This window comes from Orycteropus afer, unplaced genomic scaffold (genome assembly GCF_000298275.1).
Source record: "Orycteropus afer afer isolate SDZICR_OR568_19922 unplaced genomic scaffold, OryAfe1.0 scaffold00026, whole genome shotgun sequence".
Classification (NCBI taxonomy): Eukaryota; Metazoa; Chordata; class Mammalia; order Tubulidentata; family Orycteropodidae; genus Orycteropus; species Orycteropus afer.
Window position 1 is genome coordinate 10,422,135 of NW_006921613.1, and position 16,687 is coordinate 10,438,821.

Consider the following 16,687-nt stretch of genomic DNA (forward strand, 5'->3'; position numbering starts at 1 on the left):
CTGTGTTAGTTTAGGTAAGTGGTGTGTTTCTAGAAATCTGTCCATTTCTTCCAGATTTTCAAATTTGTTGGAGTATAGTTCTTCATAGCATCCTGATATTATCCTTTTTATTTCAGTTGGTTGTGTTGTGATGTCGCCCATTTTGTTTCTTGTTTGTGTCATTTGTATTCTCTCACCCTTTTCCTTTGTTAAATTTGCCAGTGGTTTGTCAGTTTTATTAATCTTTTCAAAAAACCAACTTCTCCCCTTGTTGATTTTTTCTATTGTCTCTTCTATTTTCTGTTTCATTGATTTCTGCTTGAATGTTTATTATTTCCTTTTTTTCTTGTGACTGTAGGCTTTTCTTGCTGTTCTTTCTCTAATTGTTGGAGATGTTGGTTTAAAGTGTTGATTTTGGCTCTTCTTTTCTGATGTGTGCATTTATTGCTATAAGTTGGCCTCTAATCACTGCTTTTACTGTGTTCCAAAGATTTTGGTGTGTTTTGTTTTCATTCTGATTTGATTCAAGGAATTTTTTAATTTCATTTTTAATTTCTTTTATTGCCCAGTTTTAAGGAGGGTGTTGTTCAGTTTCCATGTGTTTGCTTTTATTCCGTTGAACTTCCTGTTGTTTGATTTCTAATTTGATAGCATTGTGATCTGAGAAGATGCTTTGCAGTATTTCAATGTTTTAAATTTATTGAGCCTTGCTTTGTGGCCTAACATATGGTCTATCCTGGAGAATGTTCCACGTGCACTGAAAAAGAATGTTGTAAAAATTTCCAGGTGTACAGCAGAGCTGATAAGGGACAAGGTTGTAGCCACTCTTGGGCACAGCCAGCTACCCAAAGGGACTGAGTAGTTGAACCGGTGGGCTTGGGACCATAGTCACAGGGGACATCAAGCTCAATTGGCATAACATATTACACAAAACATTGTTCTATCTCCTACTTTGGTGAGTAGTGACTGGGATCTTAAAAGCTTGCAAGGAGCTATCTAGATGCAATGATGGGTCTCTCCTCATCCAGAGCAAAGAAGAAGGAAGAAAACCAAAGATTTATGATAACCATTAGTCCACACAACTGGTACACCATGCGATCCGCAGCCTATACAACTATGAGACCAGAAGAACTCGATGGTGCCCAGCTACCACTGTCAACCACTTGGAGGGGGATCTATGCAGGAGATCCTGGATAGAGTGGGAGAACAATGTGGATCAAAACAAAATCATTTGGGAGAAAAAAAAGGGACCAGGTTTGCTGGTCTGGTAGAGCCTGATGGAACCACTGAGACTATGGCCCCTAGCTGCCCTTCAGGTCTGGAACTGAACCAATATCTGTGGCTTCCAGCCAAACAAAAGACAGGCATATGAAGTGAACATTTACAGTAGGTAGATACACTCCTTGGAGAGAACAATCATGGGACACTAGCAGGGCTGTGTATGCACAGGGACATAGCTCAGGGGGCATGAGTGCATGGAGGGAAGGGCACAGGGAAGAGGTAACTATGGGGAAGAGTAGGAAGGGACCTGTTACATTATGGTAAATTGTAGCCAATGTCATGAGATGAAGTGTATGTGAATTGCCAAATGGAAAGTGAATTTGCTCTGTAAACTTTCACCAAAATCACAATTAAAAAAAAAAAAAAAAAGACTATATTGTACTGTTGTTGGATGAAGTGTCTGTAAATGTCTATAAGGTCAAGTTGATGGATTATATTGTTTAGCTCTTTTGTGTTTTTGTTCAGTTTCTTTCCAGTTCTATCTTTCATTGAAAGTGGTGTATTAAAGTCTTCTACTATGACTGTGGAGTCATCTATTTGCCTTTTCAATTCTGTTAAATTCTGATTTATTATTTTGGGGTTCTTTCATTGGGTCCATAGATATTTATTATGGTTATATCTTCTTGTCCAGTTGATCTGACCTTCCTTGTTTCTTATGGTGGTTTTTGTCTTAAAGTCAATTTGATCAGAAATTAATATGGCCACTCCTGCTCTTTTTTGGTTGCCATTTGCTTGATAAATCTTTTCTCTACTTTTGATTTTTAGTCTGTTTTTGTCTTTGTCTCTAAGGTGTTTCTCTTGTACACAGCATATTGATGGGTTGTGTTTTCTTATCCAGTCTGCAACAACCTGTCTCTTGAGTGGTACATTTAATCCATCGACATTCAGTGTAATTACTGACAAGTATGAACTGGTTGCTGTCCTTTTGTTATGTGTTTTTTCATGATGTTCCTGGTTTCTTTGCTCCATATAATTTTTTGTGCTGAGCTCATTATGTTTATGAATTGTGTTATCATTTCCTTTGTTGCTATTGTTTTGTTGTTGTTATATGCCATCAAGTTGGACCTGACTCAGTGACCCCTCCTTGGGTTTCCGAGCAGTATCACTGCAAAAGTAGAATATTTTTGTTTGTCCTTTTTTTTTATTGTGATGTGAAGTTTTATCATTTTTCTTTGTAATTGTCCTGTGATTTATAACTTTCTCCCTGAGTTTAGAACAGTCCATTCTATCTTGCAACTCTATCTAGACTTCCTCACCATTTAGAAGTTCTGTATCTTCACTATTATTTCCCTCTCTTTTTGGTTTGTGGTTGTCCTCATTTGCCAATTGATGTCTCTTGTTCCCTGTTTACAATCTTGTAAGCTTATATTACTTTGGATACTTCAGTAGCTGTGTTGGTTTCTGGATGATATCATCTTGTGTATTACTGGTCAATTGTTATTTGCTATTATTGGTTCTCTGTTCCAAGGACTCCCTTTAACATCTCTTGTAAGGTTGGTCTGGCTTTAACAAATTCAGCTAACTCACTGTCACCGAGTTGGATCTGACTCATAGTGACCCTTCCTTGGGTTTCTGAGGCTGTATCACTATAGAAGTAGATTGCCCAACCTTCCTTCTAATTAGCAGTCAAATGCCTTAGGCACTGCACCACCAGAGCTCCCAAAAATACCCTTAATTTCTGCTTATCTGAAAATCTAATTTGACCATCATATTTGAAGGCTTTGTCTATTTTTTTAAGAAAATATTTGATTAGTGAGTTCACTATTACTGAATAGTGATAGTTCTTATTATTGAATACTGATAGTTCTTTCATATTCCAGGATACAAGCCCTTTGTCCCATATCTGTGCTATATATTTTATCCCAGTCTCTGGCCTGCCTTTTCATTTTCTTAATCATCTTTTGAATAGCAAAATTTTTTAGGCTTTTATGAATTCCAATTTATTGATTTTCTGTTTTATAGTTTCTGATTTTTATGTCTTACTTAGCATTCCTTTTTGACTAAACCAGAGTCACAAATATTTCCTAGAAAATTATGGTTTTATGTGTATGTCTATGATCCAGTGAATTTGGTATAAAGTAATAACTGTTGTTTTTTTTCCATAATGATGTCCAGTTGATCTAACACCATTTTTCAGAAAAACTTCTTTGCTCATGAATTACCTTAGAATTTTTGTTGATAATTTGTTGACCATCTATGGATCTATTTCTGTATTCCCCATTCTGTTCCATTGATCTAAATGTTCTATATTATCTGTTGTCTAATAATTGAAAATAGGGTTCATGTATTTTATTGGTTTCTAGTTGTTTAAGACACTAAGTTTAAGTAGGGCATTAAGTATTGCCTTATTGTGGGGCCAAATTAGCCCCAGATAAATTTTGCCCTAACCCTGATCTAAATTTCATAATTGGGATGAGAATTCCTGCTTCTTGCCATGATAAAGTAACAAGGACCAGATCTATCTTCTCAGCACCTCCATTCCTTTCCTGCTTTCTTTTCCTGGCCTGAAGGTAACTTCCTTATAAGCATATGCAGATCTGTAGAGCTCTCTCCTTGTGCATCGCTCTCTGGCCCCGTGTTTTCTCCCTCAAATTCTGACCACTTTGGCCTCCCCAAATCTGAACTCTTTGTCTGCAACTCCAGGAGACTGCAAGGCTGTGCTGGCATTTCCCCACCCTGTGCCACATCTGGGGCAGTCACAGGTCTTACCTTGTCTGTTTCCCTTCTCTTAGGATCCCTGTACTAAGCTGCCTATTTGAATGATTGAAAACCATTGTTTCATATATTTTGTTTGGTTGCTAGTTATTTAAGGCAGGAGGAGAAATCTGGTCCTTGTTATTTGGTTGTGGCAATAAGCAGAAATTCTCTTCTCATTTTTGAAATTTATTGAAATTACCATTGGGTTGAAATTAAATGTGGTTTTATTTCTGTTACTATTATTTTTTTTCCCCAGTGGCTTAGTCACCCAGTCTTGTGTTTTAGTAAACTGAAAGAGATATGAGAATTGCTGGTTAGGATGGCTAGTATTTACTCTCTCTTTTTCTCCTTTTAAATTTCCATTTTTTTCTTGGAGTCATAACGGTCATGCATGTACAGCATACAACTTACCAAAAACAAAAATGCAAACCATGTCAAAGATCATGGGGCTGAACTCCTTATAGTGAGGCAACAGGTCTAAGTTTGGAAATGGTCGTCCTATGAATAAAGTTATTTCTGTACATAAGGGATATGGCAAGGATAGCCTTATGTATGGCAAAGCTTAAAATTGTTTTGAAATACTGGTATAATCGTACCAGATCATAAATCATGGTTATCACTCTGCCTAATAGCTTTTAAGGAATAACCATGTATGCTTGGCTATTAACTTTGATCTTAAAAATTACAATTTCTCTATTAGTGTTATGCAGCAAGAGGAACCAAATGAAGAGCTTTCCAAAGAAGAGGTCATTCTGAAGCTGAAAGCAGAAGTACAGCGTTTGCTGGGTAGCAACTCGGTGAAGCGCCATCTGGTTTCCCAGTTGCAGAACGAGCTCAAAGACTGTCATAAAAAAATTGAAGATCTCCAGCAAGTGGATAAGGATGAGAAAAGCATCGAGGTTGAGGTTTGTTGAGTTTGTAGAGTTAAAAGGACTGTTTTTCAAAAGTGTTAAAGTGTTATTATATTTTACATATTTAAATTAAACCTTCAGCTTCCAGAAGGTCATTTGCTTTTAAGAAGTAAATTTTAGAGAAGGAAATGCCACTTAAAAGAATATATTTTCTTGGTTAGTCTTGACACCTAACAAATGAGATGTCAGTAACACCAAATTCCTTTACAACACATACAAGGAAGTGTTCTATGTACCAAGGTGTCTACATTTCCCTAAGATTGGCCTGTACCAACAGTGCTGTAAAATCTGGTTAAAATCTCCACAATGTAGCACTTTGTCTATGAAAGACCTCTGGCCCATGTTCCTATAATAAGAGCCACTCTATATAAGAAAATTGTGTTATACTGGTACAGATGGGAGAGGAGCTGAACCAGGTTGAGATGTCAGGGTAACAATGTCAAAATGTTGAACTCCACCATGAGCAAAATGAGGCAGCTGGAGGGATTTGTGAGGCTATAGAGGTAATCCTAAAGAAAATTGAAACAAAAACACAACTAATAAATTCAAAACCAAATCAAACCAGTAACTGTCAGTACCAACTCATGGCAACCCCATGTGTTACAGAATAAAACTATTCCATAGGGTTTTTTTGGCTGTAATCTTTATAGAAGCAGATAGCCAGGCCTTTCTTCTGTGGCACTGCTGGGTGAGTTTGAGATGCCAACTCTTAGCTTAGCAGCCCACTGTAAACTGCTTGTACCACCCAGTGACTGACTAATATAAATAGATCAAGGTTATTTTCACAAGATCATGTTAACACAGAGATGCTTAGGGTTGTCCTCCTTTAAGCTGCCCTTTTCACCCTTCTGTATCTTACAGTATAGAAAATAATACATATTTTCTATTTCCCAATAGAAAATGATACATAAAAGACCTAATAACTATGAAAAGGAAAGGGAAGGGGAAAAAATGAATTTAGAGAGTATATTCCTTTTCCTCCTGGACTGAAATAACTTCTTCCTTCATACTTTAGAACTGTTTTATCTCCTGATTTTTAACTAGGAGTGTGTTCACTAAAACAATCCTATTAAAGCAAATTTTATAAGATGTTCTATGATGCATATTATGATGAAATTTTAATGGTACCAGAAATAAGTGTTTTTATTGTTAAATCTCTGCCAAGCCTGACTCCTTTTTCTGTGTTTGATAAGTGCAACATTGATTTCAATTTTAATAACCAAATGAGAAAGCCCTACTCATCTACTAGGACCATACTTAACATCTTTAAATCAAGCCATTTTGATTGTTTCATATGTTTTTTTAAAATAGATGAGAATGAAAGATTTCTCCAGTTGTGTGAGGAGATTAGAGTTGATTAAATGAAGCATTAGATTAGAATAGCCAGAGTTTTAAGAGAATAGGAACCCAGTTTTGAGCCTGGTCCCTAACTATCTTGCTACTTCCTTTGGTCTGTGATGAAAATGCTAGTAACATTTGCTACACAGATACACTTGCCTTTGTGTGGCAGTTGATGGTGGGCATGCCTCGTGTTGTTTTAGTAGTCTTCCTCATTGCTTCTGCAGTCTAGTTTATCAGTAGATTGAAGAAAGTTATCCCATATCTGAATATTCTTTTTGTCCAGCTGCTCTTTGCCCAGGTGTTCTCTCAACATTCTATATCTAAGCTAGTTCTTCATCTCTTCCTACTTACCTCTTCTGCTTCAGCTTACTCTATAGGGATTTCTTGAGAATATTAGCTTAATATTTTCTGCGTATTTTCTCATTCTATTTGTTGAATTAATGCATTTATTGATATGCTTGCTAGATGGAGGAAAGAGAGATGAAGTAGTAACTTAATGAGCATACAGTTTTTAAGAAATAAACACCTAAGTTCATAGTCATAGAATTTAGCCCACGAACAGCTTCATACTTTTTTTTGCCTCTTATTTTTCTCATCTTTTTTTGATGGTGCTTTTTTTAAAAAAAATCTGTAAGTCTGAAAACATGGTTGGAAGCATGGGGAAAGATTAAATCGTTGAATTTAAGCATATTTTTAATAGTCTCTATGCATGCAAAAGCTGGACAATAAATAAGGAAGACTGAAGAAGAATTGATGTGTTTGAATTACAATGTTGGTGAAGAATATTGAATATACCGTGGACTGCCAGAAAAATAAATCTGTTTTAGAAGAAGTACAGCCAGAATGTTCCTTAGAAGCAGGGATGGTAAGACTTCATCTCGAATACTTTCGACATGTTATCAGGAGAGACCAGTCCCTGGAGAAGGTCATTGTGCTTAGTAAGTAGAGGGTCAGTGAAAAAAGAAGACCCTTAACAGGATGGATTGACCGTGGCTACAATAATGGACTCAAACATAGAAACAATTGTGAGATGGCACAGGACTGGACAGTGTTTTATTCTGTTCTATCTACGGTTGCTGTGAGTCCAGAGTGACTCAGTGGCACCTAACAATAACAACAAATATATATACCAACAAATAAATATACCTCTCCTATCCCAGGGAATGAAGGCCCTAGGTTGCACACATGGTTAAGTGTTCAACTACTAGCTGAAAGGTTGGCTGTTTGAACCCAGAGACTCAGAAGACAGGCATGGTGATCTGCTTCCACAAGACACAGTCTTGAAAACACTATGGAGCAGTTCTGCTCTACACACATGAATCCAAACTGACATGATGGAAACTAACAACGATACCCCAGTGAATAAATTAAATATTTTTTAAGCATTACAGAAGAGAGCTCAGAGCCCAGGTATGTACATAAATGAACAACAAGTCAATAGAATAGGTATATTTAAAAATCTTTATGATCCTTAATGAATAAAGAACTCATAAAATTAGAAAAGGAAAACACTTAGATGGCAAGAGGAAAATATCCAAAGTTATATAAAGAGACAAACCAGAGAAGATGATATAACAAATGAAGATTTGTGACAAATCTCACTCTGATAACAATCAAAGATAGGCAAATGAAAGTAATTGTTAAATTTCACCATCAAATATAATAATTCTTTAAAGATAGCCACTGTTACTGGATATAAAGAGAAATGGACAGACTTATACACTACTTAACAGTATTAATTTGTACAACAGTTTGCATTGGGCAAATCTGTTGCAAAAGATCTCTTTCAAGTGCTGAAGAGCAAAGATACCTGGTTGAAGACTAAGATGCGCCTAACCCAAACCATGGTATTTTCAGTTGCCTCATATGCATGTGAGAGTTGGACAATGAATAAGGAAGACCGAAGAAGAGTTGATGCTTTTGAGTTGTGGTGTTGGTGAAGAATGCTGAAAGTACTGTGGACTGCTAAAAGAACTAACAGATCTGTCCTGGAAGAAGTACAGCTAGAATGCTCGTTGGAAGCAAAAATGGCCAGACTTTGTCTCACATACTTTAGTCATGTTGTTAGAAGGGACCATTCTCTGGAGAATGACATCATGCTTGGTAAAGTGGAGGGTCAACAGAAAACAGGAAGGCCCTCAACAAGATGGATTGACACAGTGGCTGCAGCGATGGGCTCAGGTATAATAGGCATAATGAAGCTGGCACAGGACTGGGCAGTGTTTCATTGTGTTGTACATAAGGTTGCTATGAGTCGGAGACGATTCGATGGCACATAACACCACCACCAACAACAATATCAGTATTAAAAATTCTGTCTATTGAATAAAATAAATATCCATGAGTCCATACTGATATACATAAATACGGAAATAGAACAAATGCTAAACTTAGGAGAAATGGAATATTTGCATGGCCTCAAAGAATCTCTTCATAAGAAAATTTGTTAATTGCTAATGAATGAATGAATTCTAACTTTGTAATGGAGAAACCTGGCTGACACTACCTTTCCCAACTGGTTACAGTTAAACATCATCAGTAGTGAGGGAGCAATATCCTGTGCCTCCAGGTACAGTGCTCTAGAAAGAACGCAACATGACTTCTGTGGCATTTATGCCAAAAATGCATACCCTGAATTTTGTAATGAAGTAACATTAGAAAACTCAAGTTGAAGGACATCCTACAAAATAACTGGCTAGTACTCTTCAAACATATGGTAAGTTTGAAAGACAAAAAAAGAACAAACCTAAAACCCAGGAACTGCCTAGATAGTAGGAGATGAGGGAGACATGACAACTAAATGCAGTATGGCATCATGGATTGGATCCTGAGCCAGACAAAGGATATTAGAGGAAAATCAGAGATATTTGTAAAAGGTTTATAGGTTAATTAAATAGTATTGTGTCAGTGTAATTTCCTGGTTTTGATTATTGTATTGTGGCTGTATTTGGAGAAGATGGGTGAAAGATATATGGAAATGATTTGTACTATTTTTGTAAATGTGAATCTATTTCATAATGAATACTTCAAAAAACTTTCAAAATCCTGAGTAAGTTTTAACTTCTTTTTAATATTCAGACTAAAACAGGTGGCTCAGAAAAGCCAACTAATCAATTATGGCCCAGCTCTTCTACTTCTGACATGATGGTCAGAGATGACATTCTGCGACTTAAAAATGAAATTCAGGTTTTACAACAAGAAAACCAGGTGATGATTTTTTTTCCCCATATTTTATGAGAACTTTTGTGGCTCTGAGACATATAAAGTATATAATAGACTTTTGAAGACAAAGGGGCAATGGGAGTTAGTAACGAGTTATTTGTAGGTAATGATGGGTGCCAGTTATTTCCCTTTACTGGAAGTCATTGGGCAATAGTTTTATCAGAAGGTAAGTTAGTGTGATTCTAATTTCCTGATTACGTAGAAGCATGACTGATAGAGGGGTTCTTCCCTCCTTAGCCATACTTTGATCCAAAGGTAAAGCCTTCCTTATTTAGATTATTATGGAGACATTAAATTCCAAGACCTAAAGGCTTTAGTTAGCCAATGCTTCCATGCTTAAATGTTTTCATTCCATGTATTTCAAAATAAATACACAATTTTAACTGTTACTGTCAGAAAGCTAATTGTCAGAGAAAGGCATGAGAGAAGTTTTTTCTTTTGTAGAATTATGATAATGATATGCCAACTAATGTTATATGGCAGAGAATGTAAAAAAAATTACATTAATCAATGAAAATGATGTTTATTTCCTCTAAATACTTTATTCTTTTGTACCTAGGAGCTTAAAGAAACTGAAGGAAAACTGAGAAATATAAATCAAGACTTATGTAATCAAATGAGACAAATGATGCAAGATTTTGACCGTGATAAACAAGAAGCTATGGAGAGGTAAGATTTCTATAGAGACCTAATCCCTGCCTCCCTGCTTCCGTTCCCTCTCCTCACTCAATGGGAAGATTCAAGAGAAATGATATAGTAAACTCTCCCTACTGAGACCTTGGATTGGAGAACATGAATCTTTGGCTTAAATTAGAATTTGGAACACATTTTCCATAGAAACAGTGTTGTGTAGTAGATTGGGTTCTATAGTATCACTAAAAGTATAGTTCACAGAAATAGTGTAGCTTGGTTTTTCTTTTCTTTTTTTTTTTTTTTTTAAGGCTGGTCTGGGAATTGAACTATTGTTTAAAAGAAGATATCTGTGGGTAGGACAATGTCTTCCAAGTACCAAATCATAAACTTGGATACAGACCTTTGGAACATAACTTACTTGTGAGTAGGATACTGTTAATATTTAGCATGGAGGACTTGGAATTTTGGAACCACATCCTTGATTATTTCAACTAATTTTTTATAAACAGAAGTTCTCAACACAGACCATTATTTCTGTTTGAAGAACTGGGGCATGCTCCATCCAGGTTTCCAGTTATTCTCTAGAAAGATTTGAAGGAAATTTTTGAAAATTATCATAAGACTTAAAAATACCCACTGCCATCAAGTCGATTTTAACTCACAGTGACCTTAAGTTGTAAATTTTCATGGAAGCAAACTGCCACGTCTTTCTTATGTGGAACAGCTAGTGGGTTCAAACTCCTGACCTTTTGGTCTAACCACCAGACCACCAGAGCTCCTCATGAAACTATCTGTTGTAAATTAATTATTAGCCTTTGGTTGGGAAAAAACAATCTGATTTTAATTATTTTGTATGAGAGGGGTAGGAAGGAAGAAAGGGAAGGAGGGAGGGAGGGAAAAAGGAAGGAAGGAAAACCTATTCATCTTGGCATTTCTGTTAATGATGGGCATTGCCTCAATTCTGCTTTCTGTTTTTAGGTGTGAGAGGACTTACCAGCAGCACCATGAAGCCATGAAAACCCAGATACGGGAGAGCCTGTTAGCAAAGCATGCTTTGGAGAAGCAGCAGCTCTTTGAGGTTTACGAGGGAACTCGCTTGCAACTTAGGTGAGTAAAAAGAGATCAGCTGCCTTCCCTTTAAATATAGGGACTACATTTTCCTGTTGTCACATAGAGGAAAACTGTTCATTATGTAGCCCTTGTATTTTTTGGGGGTTATTGAGTTTCTGGTTTTGTCTATCAGGTCTGACTTAGATAAGATGAATAAGGAGATGGCTGCTGTGCAGGAATGCTACCTGGCAGTGTGCAGAGAGAAGGATAATCTTGAATTGAACCTCAGGAAGACCATTGAGAAGGAGCAGCAATCACAGGAGGAGAAGGTACAGTAGACATTTTCTCAGGCCTCCTTAGTAGCTTGTGTGATTTAAACTAATAGTCTTGCTCTCTTGTGAAATGGGGAAGGTGTATGTAGAAGTCTGTTTACTTTTGACTGTATCATACATTAAGAGCTCATAAAATATAGTAAGTATTAAAATGATTATTAAAACCTTAATAGAAAAGACTGTATGTATGTATGTCTGTATTTATGTGTATGTATGCATAGTTGATTTCTGACTCCTGGCAACCCCCTGTGTTCAGAACTGTGCTCCGTGGGTTTGCAGTGGCTGATTTCTTTTCAGAAGTAGGTGACCAGGCCTTTCTTCTGACATGCCTCTGGGTCACCTTGAGCCTCCAACTTTTCAGTTAGCAGCTGAGCACATTGACTGTTTGTACCACTCAGGTGCCTTTTCTCTCTGTGTTTCTATTTATATGTGCATGTGAAAATGATTCTCATAGATTTAGTCAAAGAAAGAGAAGAGTTCTAAAAATAAGCAAGAGATGGACCACTGTCACTTCATGTTTGACATCCATTATCATTTTTCATTTTTTATAGATTCGCCCAAAGACCCTATGCAGTCCTGAGATGTTTTCCTCTGACGCCTTTTTCTCTTAGCATCTAGCTCTGTCATTTAATTTTGTTGGGAAGACATGCAGGAGTTTGAACTTGGGTCTTTCGTGATAGGAAAGGTACTGATGTATGGAGGACCTGGGAAGAAGGTCAGAGTATTAGCGTGACCTCTTTCAGAACAGCTGTCACTTTTCAGGGAAGCTGGAGGGGCCACAGTGTACTCTCTGACCTGCTGCTGGCAAGTGTCCAGCAGTAAAGTCTCATTGAGTAAACAGTTACCCCTCTTCTTTCTCTTCCCTGTCCTTTCCAGGCACAGGTCTAACTCTCCCTCACACTTTGGACCAATCTGCAAACCATAGTTTGAAAGACACTTGTCTCAAGATTAGAAAATATTCTTAAAGGCTTGTTTAAATATTCTACATAGAGGTCTCTGAATAAGTTATATTAAAGCAAAATATTGCTACCACTGACTTAAAAAGAATAAGAGCAGGTAAGGAATTTCATTCATTTAATATTTTGATTATTTTTGAATGGACTAATAGAGTGAAAAAACATGCCATGTGTATGTATCATCTAGTGGAAAAAGAAGTTCTAAAAAGTTGTTTTAGTTAGTGCTGGCAATAGAAAAGCTAGAAGGAATCTTAAATTACCTCAAATGGTAATGTTAAACAGAAATGTTTAAGAAAATTAAAATAGGGAGATCTCTTTTCTTTCTTCTTTTAAATATATATATATATTTACACATTGGTAAGAATATAAGAGCAATTCTCTCCAAGAGGTCATTCTTTTCCAGGAGTATATTTTTTGATGGTTATTGTAGTTAGGTGCTTTCGGGTCAATTCTGAATTGCAGTGACCCTCTGAACAACAGAATGGAACCTTGCCCGGTCCTGCGCCATCCTCACCTTCATTGCTGTTTGTGCCCATCGTTGCAGCCACCGTGTCAACCCATCTCATTGAGCATCTTCCTCTTTTGCACTGACCCTCTGCTTTACCAAGCATGATGTCCTTCATGGTACTAGTCCTCTGATAACATGTCCAGAGTACCTGAGATAAAGTCTTGCCACCCTTGCTTCTAAGGAGCATTCTGGCTGTACTTCTTCCAAGACAGACTTGCTTGTTGCTTGTTCTTCTGTACTTCCATAGTATATTCAGTATTCTACACCGATTCCATAATTCAGAGGCATCAGCTCTTCTTCAGTTCCTTTCACATGCATATGAGATAACTGAAAATATTATAGCTTGGGTCACATGCACCTTAGTCCTTAAGGTGACGTCTTTGCTTTTTAACACTTTAAAGAGGTCTTTTGCAGCAAATTTGCCTAATGTGATATGTCGTTTGATTTCTTGCCTGCTGCTTCCATTGGCGTTAATTGTGGATCCAGTCAAAGTGAAATTCTTGACTACTTCAATCTTTTCCTCATTTAGCATGATATTGTTGCTTATTTGTCCAGTTGTGAGGATTTTTTTTTCTTTATGTTGAGGTGTAATCTATACTGATGGCTGTAGTCTTTGATCTTCATCTAGTGCTTCAAGTCTTCTTCACTTTCAGCAAGTAAGATTGTGTCATCTGCATATCGCAGGTTGTTAACGAATCTTCCTCCAGTCCTGATGCTAGTTCTTCTTCATAATCTAGCGTTTTGGATTATTTGCTCAACATACAGACTGAGTAAGTATAATGAAAGGATACTACCCTAACATACACCTTTCCTGATTTTAAATCATGCAATATTCCCTTGTTTTGTTCAAACAACTGCCTCTTGGTCTCTGTACAGGTTCTACATGAGCACAATTAAGTGTTCTGGAATTCCTGTTATTCCTATTATTCTTTATTTGTTATGATCCTTATACTTGAATGCTTTTTGTGGCCAGTAAAGCACAGGTAAAATCTTACTGGTATGCTCTGCCTCTAGCCAAGATGCATCTGACATCAGCAGTGATGTCTCTTGTTCCATATCCTTTCCTGAATCCAGCTTGAATTTCTGGCAATTCCTGTCAGTGTACTTCTGTAACCATTTTTGAATGGTCTTCAGCAAAAACTCTACTTACATGTGATATTAATGATATTGTTTGATAATTTCCACATTCTTTCGGATTATTCTTCTTTGGAATGGGCACAAATACGGATTTCTTCTAGTCTGTGGGCCGGGTAGCTATCTTCCAAAACTCTTGGTGTAGACGAGTGAGCACGTCCAGCATTACATCCATCTATTGAAACATCTCAATTGGTATTTCGTCAGTTCCTAGAGCCTTGTTTTTCACCAGTGCCTTCAGTGCAGCTTGGACTTCTTCCTTCCACAGCTAGTAGTTCTTGATTATATGCTACCTCCTGAAAGGGTGAACATTGTCCAGTTCCTTTTGGTACAATGACTATAATCCTTCCATCTTCTTTTGGTACTTCCTGCATTGTTCAAACTTTTTTTTACCTATAGATTGCATCAGTATTGGAACTCAAGGCTTGAATTTTTTCTTCATTTCTTGTCATTTGAGAAATGCTGAGTGTTCTTTGCTTTTGTTTTTCTAACTCCAGGTCTTTATAATACTTTACTTTGTCTTTCAAGCCACCTTTGAAATCTTCTGTTCAGCTTTTGCTTCTTTATTTATTCTTTCACTTGAGCTACTCTAAGTTCAAGAGCAAGTTTCAGAGTCTCTTCTAACTTCCATTTTGGCCTTTTTTTTTTTTTCTTTTCTGTCTTTTTAGTGACATTTTGCTTTCTTCATGTATGATGTCCTTGATGTTATACCACAACTCATCTAGTCTCCAGTCATTCGTTTTCAATGTGTCAAGTCTATTCTTGAGATGATCTCTAAATTTGGGTGGGGATATACTCAGGATTGTACTTTGGCTGTCATGAACTTGATCTAATTTTCTTCAGTTTCAACCTGAACTTGCATATGAGCAGTTGATAGTCTGTTCTATAGTTGGCCCCTGGTCTTGTTCTTACTGATGATATTGAGCTTCTCCATCATCTCTTTCCATAGATTTCGTCAGTTTGATTTCTGTGTATTCCATCTGGATAAGTCCACATGTATGGTCACCATTTATATGTTGTTGAAAAAGGTATTTGCAATGAATAAGCCATTGGTCTTACAGAATTTTATTATGTAATCTCCAGCATCATTTCTGTCACCAAGGCCATATTTTCCAACTACTGGTCTTTCTTCTTCGTTCCCACCTTTCACGTTCCAACCACCAGTAATTATCTATGTATTTTGATTGCATGTTTGATCAATTGTAAATTGCAGATGTTGCTAAAAGTCTTAAATTTCTTCATCTTTGGCATTAGTGGTTGATGTGTAAAATTTGAGTAATATTCATATTAACTGGTTTTCCATGTAGGCATATGGATATTAACCATTCTCTGACACTACAGTATTTCAGAATAGATCTTGAAATGTTCTTTTAGACAATGAATGTGATGCCATTCCTCTTCAATTTGTCATTCCCAGCATAGCAGATCATATGGTTGATTGTCCATTTCAAAATGGCCAATACCCATCCATTTCAGCTCACTAATGCCTACAAATATGGATCTTCAAATGTTCCTTTTCATTTTTGACAACATCTAATTTTCTTAGATTCATACTTCATACACTCCACGTTCTTATTACTAAAGGATGTTTACAGCTCTTTCTTCTCATTTTGAGTCGTGATACATCAGCAAATGAAGATCCCAAAGATTGGCTCCATCTACATCGTTAAAGTCACATCTACTTTGTGGAGGCAACTCTTCTCTAGTGGTATTTTGAGAGTACCTTCCAACCTGAGGGCCTCATCTTCTGGCTCTATATCAGTGTTCCACTGCTATCCATAAGGTTTTCACTGGCAAATTTTTTCAAAAGTAGATCACTGTGTCATTTTTCCCAGTCTGTCTTAGTCTGGAACCTCTGCTGAAACCTGTCCACCGTAGGTGACTCTGCTGGTATTTGAAATACTGGTGACATAGCCTCCAGCATCACAGCAACACATAAGCCACGACTGTATGACAAACTGACCAATGAGTTGGTGGATACTTTTTTGGTACTTAAAAAAATATTAATTTGATTATAGTTAAATTATTTGGCTGCCAACCAAAAGGTTGGTGGTTCAAACTCACCAGCCACTCTGCGGGGGAAAGATGTGGCAGTCTGCTTTTGTAAAGATTTACAGTCTTAGAAACTCTATGAAGCAGTTCTACTCTGTTCTAAAGGGTCACTATGAGTTAGCTCTGTGGAAGAAAAGGCCTGGCTACCTGCTTCTGTAAAGATTACAGCTAAGAAAACCCTATGGAGCAGTTCTAGTCTGTCACAAATTGTGTTGCCGTGAATTGGAAGCTGACTTGATGGCAGCTAAGAACAAACAACAACATGAGAAACTGCAAAACCATTTTCCAGAGTGACTGTATCAGTTCGAATTCATACCAGCAGTGGATGAAAGTTTCATTTTATCCATGCCCTCTCCAGAACTTGATATTGTCAGTATTTTTTCATTTTAGACATTCTAATGTTGTTGTTGTTAAGTGCCATTGAGTTGGACCCGACTCATAGTGACCCCCACCTCCTTGGGTTTCTGAGGTGGTATCACTAAGGAAGTGGATTGCCCAACCTTCCTTCCAAGAAGTGGCTGGTGGGTTTGAACTGCCAGGCTTCTGGTTAGCAGTCAGATGCCTTAGGCACTATGCTACCAGAGATGTAAA

At 37.1% G+C, this 16,687-nt stretch overlaps 1 protein-coding gene across 1 annotated transcript in view; it reads left to right on the top strand.

Moving 5' to 3' along the window:
- Positions 1 to 16,687, top strand: part of CEP152 (centrosomal protein 152) — a 114,877-nt gene that overhangs the window by 62,404 nt on the left and 35,786 nt on the right. The window contains exons 12-16 of the mRNA XM_042783682.1: positions 4,658 to 4,856; positions 9,288 to 9,416; positions 9,991 to 10,100; positions 11,043 to 11,171; positions 11,308 to 11,443. Of these exons, the coding sequence (XP_042639616.1) occupies positions 4,658 to 4,856; positions 9,288 to 9,416; positions 9,991 to 10,100; positions 11,043 to 11,171; positions 11,308 to 11,443 (703 nt within the window). The remainder of the gene's footprint in view (positions 1 to 4,657; positions 4,857 to 9,287; positions 9,417 to 9,990; positions 10,101 to 11,042; positions 11,172 to 11,307; positions 11,444 to 16,687) is intronic.